The sequence below is a fragment of the Culex pipiens genome, chromosome 1, assembly GCF_016801865.2.
Source record: "Culex pipiens pallens isolate TS chromosome 1, TS_CPP_V2, whole genome shotgun sequence".
Taxonomy (NCBI): domain Eukaryota; kingdom Metazoa; phylum Arthropoda; class Insecta; order Diptera; family Culicidae; genus Culex; species Culex pipiens.
This window is the reverse complement of record NC_068937.1, coordinates 3,808,262-3,816,184: the sequence shown is the minus strand read 5'-3', so window position 1 is coordinate 3,816,184 and position 7,923 is coordinate 3,808,262. Positions and strand designations below refer to the sequence as shown.

Sequence of the window (7,923 nt, the reverse complement as noted above, 5' to 3'; positions counted from 1 at the left end):
TAGATTAGATTAGAAAAAACGCTATTTCATAAAAAAAAATATTCCATGACAACTTCAGCATATTTTTAAAATTTTGGTATTTTATGAAAAAAAACAGTATTTTTTGAAAATTGGAGTATATAATAAAAAAAAATTACAAATTAATTTGGTAATTCAATAGTCAATTAACCATTCAAATTTGACTAAAATAAGATAGCAGATCTCAAATTTTATATAAAAACTAAAAAATAGAAAAAAACGCGAAAATATATATTTTTTTTTCATGATATGATTATCTGAGCCGGACAATCAAATCGTCGGATAATTGAGTGTGGACTGTGGACTGTACTCTACTTTGGTATAACAGTTTTTTGCTAAACTGCCGTTTTACGGCGATATGATGTATACGCCATTTTGGACATTTTCAATTTTATTCTACAGTCTGATAAAGAATCTTAAAAGCTACCTCCTGACGAAAGAATTTTTCAAAAAACTGCTCTGGGGCCCATTTTATTATGCAAACAAACAATGATGTATACGCCAATTTTACTCATTATGATGTATGTATACATTGAGAATTGATAGAAGTCAAATTCAATACTGTTTGAATGTTGATTTGAGGTTTTGGGACCAAATCAAGACTGGGCAATATTTTATTACATTATTTCGATTTAATTCTTAAGGTGACGTCCATTAGGCATCATCCATAAAGTACGTCGCGTTCTGAGGGAAGAGGGGGGTTTTGAGAAAGCGTGACGTTGCGTGTTATAAGCATAGGATAATCGTGACAAAGGGGGGTGGAGTAAATTTTGGCTGATTTTAATGTGACGTACTTAATGGATGACACTTTTTTGAAAATTCTAGACCCGCCCACCTCCCTTGCTGACAATTGTTCATGCAAAAAATGTGTTTATGGAGCATAGACAATCGCTAAGGGAGCGTTCTTTTATTACGTATCGCAAAAAATCGGATTTTTAGACCCACCCTCGTAACAAAACTTCCATACAAATTTTAAAAATTTTGTATGGAGCGTAAAACGACGTCAGACCCCCCTACGTAATGAAAGAACGCTCCCTAATACCCCCCCCCCCCCCTTAAAGTATCCACGAGGACAATGCATTACAGGATCCACTCAGCTATCAAAATAGCTGGCACAAAAAATAAAGCCAGCTATGATCGCTTTGGTCGAGCAATGTATACATACATCATTGGGCAGGAAAAGTAGTGATTTTTTATTGCTATTTTTTCGGCCAAATGATGTTTGTGGTTTAAAATCGTAGAGAATAGGAAAAAACACAAAATTTTGTAGGGGCCACATTTTTATTGTACTTTTTAACAGTTTCTACAGAGCAGACCTCAAATTAGTCATTTTAAATTGAAAAAATGAACAAAACAGAAAATCGTGTCTACAACAAAATCACCTCAATGGCGTATACATCATATCGCCGTAAAACGGCAGTAAATATCTCTGAAATATAAGCATTTTTAAAATTAACTTCTCTTTTACTGATTTAAGCTAAACTATCAACATTTCTAAAAGTTATCAAAAGGACCCCGACTTTAAGACGACAAAGAATAGTTCTTAACAAGGCAAAAATAATTACTAAAATACTTAGAGAAAAATAACTTTTTCAAGGAAACCACATTTTTTTGGTATTGAATTATGAGAAAAAATAATAAAAAGCAAATGAATACCATGTGTAGTAATACCACGATTTGTTATGACTTGTTCTTCCACAAACAAGATATCACCAATTAAGGACACATTTTGGCCCAAGTAATTCCAAAATATGGTATTCCCTAATTATTTTCCACTGCTCGGGAGGACCAAGTTCTGACCCTTCATGATGCCTTTAATTATTCAAAGGAAAATGTTCATAACAAAGGAAATTCAGAAATTAATGGCTTGTTTGGAATTCGAAGGGACAATTTCACAATATTTTTCATTAAAACAACTTTATTTTTCAATTCCCCAAAAAGCTATCGTCGTTTCACACTCTAAATGTTGTTACATTTTTTTATTATATTTCATCAGCATTTTAAGGGCAAACAAGCTATTGCAACGCCTTCTAAATAAAAAATTGATCTTTATTTCCAGACGAAATCATAGTGTTTGTTAACCAATATTGCGTTTATTTTAGTGTATACATGTGTATTTTCATTATTACTTTCTTTTAGAAGTATATGCATAAGTTAAACTTATTGAACCTGCATTTATCACTAGAATTTTTTTCACCTTACAAACAAAAAGAAAAACGTTCCAATAACACTTAAATATTAGTTAAAAATTTCATCTACTAACAAACAAAAAAATAAAGATTTTTAAAGTTTTCGTATACATCCGTTACATGAATTATTATTACTTTTTCTTTGCTTATAATGATGGCTCTTTTTCTCTCCAAACCCACAAGATATGACATGATTTCGATGACTCTTACAACCTATCAAACGCCTTACTGCTGGTCAAAATGTCCCGACACAGCTTCCACACGTGCTTCGAAGCATTATCCAGTGCCGTCGGCGATTTCCCCTTAAACAGATCCAAACTGGGCAGGAAGTAGTGCGGACAGCGCCGATTCTGCAGACACGAAATCAACTGCAAAAAGATCCCGTTCAGCCGATCCCCAATACAGTTGGCGTCCCACTCCGCCTCCCGCGGGTGCTTCTCGCACTCGTACAGCAGCAGCGTCTTCAGGTGGTAGTACGACAGCGGGACTCCCGGCAGGTCCAGGTGCCGATCGCACAGCGTCTTCAGGATGCTCAGGCAACGCTTCCGGTAGCCGCCCTGCAGCAGGCGATTCTCGGCCTCGGTAAAGTGCAGAATCCAGGCGTCCCCCTCGATGTTGGCGTTCTTGCCCTGCAGAATGACGCTCTCCTTGGACAGCAGGTCGAACCCCTCGGACTTGACCTCGGCAACGAGCGCCGGATGTGGCCACGGGATGTGCGGAATTGGCCAGTGTGCCGCCGATCGGGGCCAAATGCCGGTACACTTGAACGCCGGTGTAATCTGGACGATGTACCGCTCGCGGATCTTCAGCTTGACCTCGGTCGTGTCCGGAACCAGTTTGACCATGTCCCGATAGGGACACTTCTCCACGGCCTGGGCGACTAGTGTGTGAAAGCGGGAGCGGATCTTTCGGGCGGAGAGATAGCCGGACGCGGTGATGAACTCGACCCACAGGGACATCGACCGTTTGCGGCCATCGCTGAGCTTGAGGACGGCAGCGCCGGGCAGCGATCCGTCGTCCACGAAGTTGAACACGCCCATCTGGTTGAGGTAAAGCACCACCTCGAAGGACGTGGGCGAGATGACCTCGATGCCCTCGAACCTGTGCAAGGAGGGGTTGGGGATTTTTTGTAAGTGGAATTGATTTAAATCATTGAACAAATGAATTAAATATTCATCAATCACTTCTTACACTGAAAAAAACCAATTCTCGAAATCGTGAATTAAATTCACGAATGCGAGAAACACGAAGGAATATATTCACGTTTATGGTGCAAATGCACCATACTCATGAATAAATTCCTTCGTGGTTCTCACATTCGTGAACTTAATTCACGTTTACGAGAATTGATTTTTTTCAGTGTACTAAAGCCATCTAGTTGTGAATGTGCGTACAGCACAAAATGTGTACACTGAAATCCTAAGTAGGATTATCCCTTGACTTTAGCTAACAATTGGCACAGTTACTTTTTTGTCATAAAAATCAATCCAGAGGTTTTCTATTAAGATTTTCAAAAGTTCAGTCACTTTTCAGTTTGTTTTTTTTTTCTCAGTGGTGAATTAAGAATGGCAGTGGTGAGTTTGATCAAATTGACCGTTATTTTTTTCAAAATTGGTGAACTCAATTGGTCAACCAATCAATGGAAGATCACTGTGAGGGTCCTGCAAACAGAGTCTATTTTTTTAATCTAAATTATCGTTAAATTTCATTTTATTTTTTTGCTTGGAGGGGTAATTTGGAGAGGTAAGTTTGAGGGGTATGTGGAGGGGTAACTGGAGGGTAACATTACACCGCTTTAAAAAAAAATATCTTTAAAAAATCGAAGTTTGTTCCAACAAACAAATCAACAATTGTATAAAATGAAATCCTGAAGCAATGAATAAGTTAGTCAAATGCAAAAATTGCAAAAAAAAATAAAAATAATGCAAATTTTCAATTTTAATTTTTCTGTCTCCGAAACTGTCGGGGAATAAACACAAACCAGAATTTATTGTAGTTAAAAAAACAACAGTACCGTGAGTGGGGGTGACATTGGGTCCGGGGGTGAGATTGGGTCAACGTATTTTTTTACAGATTTTATCATTTTTCAGGTTCTTCTCTATGAAACTAAATTCTGTTAAAAGGGTTGTGTAGGGAACATCTTTAATATGACTTAGCGACTCCTAGAAAAAATCCTGTCATTTTGGCAGCTACCTAAAGTTGAGGTACATTTTTGGCTCTCGAAAAATTAACTTTACAATATTTTGGTTGGAATTGTTCAAAATGTACCCAAATGTTTGAAAATCTCTAATTCAAACATTGTAGTATGTCAATACGTTTCCCTCGAACAAAAAACACTGTTGGATGACTTGGTTTTACCATATCTTTATTTGTGCATCATTTTAATTTCATTCGACACAATGTCACCCCTCCCCCTTAGGGATTCCACCATATTTTAGGAAAATGTTAGGAAACTATCTAATAACAATTCTACGTCCAAGTCACCCCCACTGCCGGTAGTTTTCCACAATTACGCACATTTTTCGCTTTTTTTATTTTTATTTTTTTTTATTTTGATGAAACTTTGTCCATGCCTTTCCTTTATGAAGATAAGCAATTTTGCGTAATTAGTTTTCCTATACAAGTCTCCATACAATCGTAGGGATTGGTCATACAAAATGGGTACGTAAATGTATGAAATTCTGTATCTTAAGAACGGATTTTCTGATCGATTTGGTATCTTGGGCAAAGTTGTTATGATTAGAACTTTTCGGGGAAAAATTGGTACCGTCATCAGGGGTGATTTTGGGTCTCGGAGGTGAGATTGGGTCACACACAGGGTTGTTAAAATATCAAAATATCAGCTCTCAGCAACTACAATTATCTCGCCTGAATATTCATGCCTCAAATACAACTGCTCTTCTCTCTTCATTGAAACTCTCAGCGCCGAACATAGCCGAACATGTTTTCGTGTTTACACACTCGCGATTGACATTTTCCTTTTCACTCTCATTCTCGCTTCCACGATCATCCTACCGCAACAGCGTTTAACCACAAAAGCCGCCACAAAACCAATTTTGCAAACGCAGCATGAAGGAGCGTCATGCGTGGTCGGCTCCTAATCGCCATCTCGCGTTCTCTCATTGCAGTTTTCGGAGAGATTGAGAGACTTGAGCGCATAGTTGAGGAAAAGAGAAGGAGTGATAGAGAGAGAATGACATCGCTGGGAATCACGAGACACAAGAAGAGATCTCACAAGCTATAGTGACGGCCGCTATTCTCTCGGATATTTTTGGTGCAGAGATAATCTATTGATAGCTTTTCTATCACTCTTTTGCAACACTGGTCACACAAATATCAGCATTTAAGTTGGACCCAATCTCACCCCTGTTGATGGTGCACAGAAACAAAATCTTTTTTTTTTAATTTAATTAAAAGTAAAATTCTCAAAATACGTATTTTTTATTGTTAACATGTTTTATAGGGGATTAAAAAAACATTACAAAAATTAAAAAGAAACCAAAAAATATACCTAAAAGTAGCTATAACTTGAGAACGGTACAAATTCGAGTGCTTCAAAAAATTTCATTTGCCGAGGTTTTCGATATTTTTCCAAAACACACAAAGTCCCCTGATACAAAAATTTAAAAATACATATATTGGAAATGTAACTTCGAGTAATGAAAAGTTAAATAAAAAAAAGGAAATCTATTTTTTCCGAAAAGTCCCAATCATAAACTACAACTTTACCGAAGACACCAAATCAAAATATTGCAGGCTGGATAACCACTAATCACATGAATAAATCATAACCATAAATCTCATAGTGAGAAAAACATATTTTTGAGCGAATACATCTTCCATTTCTTTCATTACGTGATTGAAAGTCCTTGAAACTCTATGCAGCATCATGAAGAGGTGTAGTTCACGGAGAAAGCGCTGTGTAACAATTTTTTTTAAATTTTCATGATTTAGCTATCATTCTTTGGTTTAAAACAAAAATCTTAGTATTTAGAGATGAAAAATGTTGGCAACAATGTTTTACTAAATTTAAAAAAAAAATCGGGTTCAAACTTGCTAGAATTGAACCTCATGCAATATGCATGTCGAATATTTTAAACATGAAAATTGATTTAAAAAAAATATTGTGTTGCTCACTGATTTTTCGGGCCAATTTTTAAGAGCTAGGTTAGAGTGGATTGGTCAACAAAAACTTTGAAATGAAATGCTTGCAAAAATATTCACTATCTGCTAAAAAATTGACCAGATTTAATTTGCATTTTTCGTTATGAAAAAAAAAAACTTCATTCCATCAAAGTCTTTCTTCGGCTGTAAATGTTATCCCGGTTTATTGTAAGAAATATTCAGAAAATAAATTTTGGATCTTCCATAGCTCTACAAAAATTTAAATGTGGCTCGTAATATAAAGAGCATAAGCATCCCTGAAATAATGCCAGGTGGAATCCATCGCCGAATCAGCTTGAGCTTTTTTCATTTAGCTGATTTTTCTAATATATTTGCTAAGCCAGCCGTTTATTTCGCTGAAATCCACATTCTTCGGGGATTGTTGGCTGGTTTGTTATTTCATCTGGCTGCAAAAAAAATCGGATAGCCAAAATTCTAACTAATTATCTCCACAATAAAATGTGAAAAGTCTAGTAAAAGTTTGTGTACCCAAGATTTTAGTAAAGATCAGATTGATTCAAAAAATCGATAGCTGAAAAATTAATTCCAGAATTCACCCCTCCTTACCTCCCATTGCACTCCACCAGACTGCTGATGAACCTCGGCTCCTGCACCTCCACCTCCCGCAGAATCTCCTGCACGATCTTGCAAATCTCCCGGATGACCCGGGCCACGTTCCCCATCCGCATCTGCACCTTCTCGGCGTAGTACTTATTGATCTGGAAGATGGTCTTCGACTGGACCGCAATCATTTCCGGCGGAACCAACATCCTGACACGAGGACCAATCACCGATGGCACGTTGACAAAAGGGGGAGAGGGAGGGGTCCCCTCTTAATCCGATTACGCGTCGACGAACCGGTCAGACTACTCCCTAATCTGGCACATGGCGAAAACCTGCTCTTGTTCTTCTTCTTCTTTGTTTTTGTTATTGCCTAGTCACACACTTAATCCGAATTGAGCTTAACTCGATAAAACTTGATTCCGCGGCCGAAAAAGGGACTCCCGGAATATCGGACGACGACGACGCGGTTTTCCGCGAAAGACCGCGCGCCCGGGATCGGTTTCACCGACGACGACACACGCCGCGGCGGAAGATGACTCGGACACGGTTGGAGAAAAACAAATGAAGTACTCCTCTACACTATACGCCGAGGGGCCGCGCACACAACATTCCATACAAGCAGCAGCAGCCGACCCCAACGTCCCCCCATAACCTCAAACCTCCTCTTGTGCGCACATACATAAGTAACAGTATGCACACACACACCGACACAAATACACATCCCAGTGAGCCCCACTTGTCCCCCAACTCCACACTCATCCCTTGAGCACAGAGGAGAGTGTGAAAGAAAGTCGCGGGGGGGGCGACGAGGGTGAAACGAGTCGGTTGGAAACAAAATGACGAGGTTGCAACATTTGCCACCAATTTGCCAGTGGCGTCCGTGAAAAAATATTTCAAGGAAACGAAATTTTGCCCAGATGAATTTTTGAACCAATTGAGTTTTGGAGTAGATCTCTAGATTTCACAAAAAAAAACTGTTTTAAATTTT

The 7,923-nt window shown here is 38.3% G+C and overlaps 2 protein-coding genes across 2 annotated transcripts in view; one reads left to right on the top strand and one right to left on the bottom strand.

The window, feature by feature from the left end:
• Nucleotides 1-2,091: 2,091 nt before the first annotated feature.
• On the bottom strand, nt 2,092-7,578 carry LOC120432277 (protein mab-21-like). Its single transcript, XM_039597464.2, has 2 exons — nt 6,939-7,578; nt 2,092-3,308 (listed from the first exon to the last, which is right to left on the bottom strand). Exons 1-2 carry the CDS (start codon nt 7,139-7,141, stop codon nt 2,414-2,416), a joined length of 1,098 nt encoding a protein of 365 aa, XP_039453398.1. The 5' UTR covers nt 7,142-7,578; the 3' UTR covers nt 2,092-2,413.
• The window catches only part of LOC120432270 (probable ATP-dependent RNA helicase DDX52), a 36,261-nt gene continuing 35,761 nt past the window's right edge, over nt 7,424-7,923 (top strand). The window contains exon 1 of the mRNA XM_052706266.1: nt 7,424-7,427. The gene's annotated coding sequence lies outside the window, so the exon portion shown is untranslated. The remainder of the gene's footprint in view (nt 7,428-7,923) is intronic.

What these genes read in the sequence shown, in the direction of transcription:
- LOC120432277 (XM_039597464.2), bottom strand. Translation starts at nt 7,141, where the DNA reads ATGTTGGTTCCGCCGGAAATGATTGCGGTCCAGTCGAAGACCATCTTC. An exon ending in CTGGTGGAGTGCAATGGGAG is followed by an intron (nt 3,309 to 6,938) that starts GTAAGGAGGGGT and finishes CTCCTTGCACAG; the next exon opens with GTTCGAGGGCATCGAGGTCA.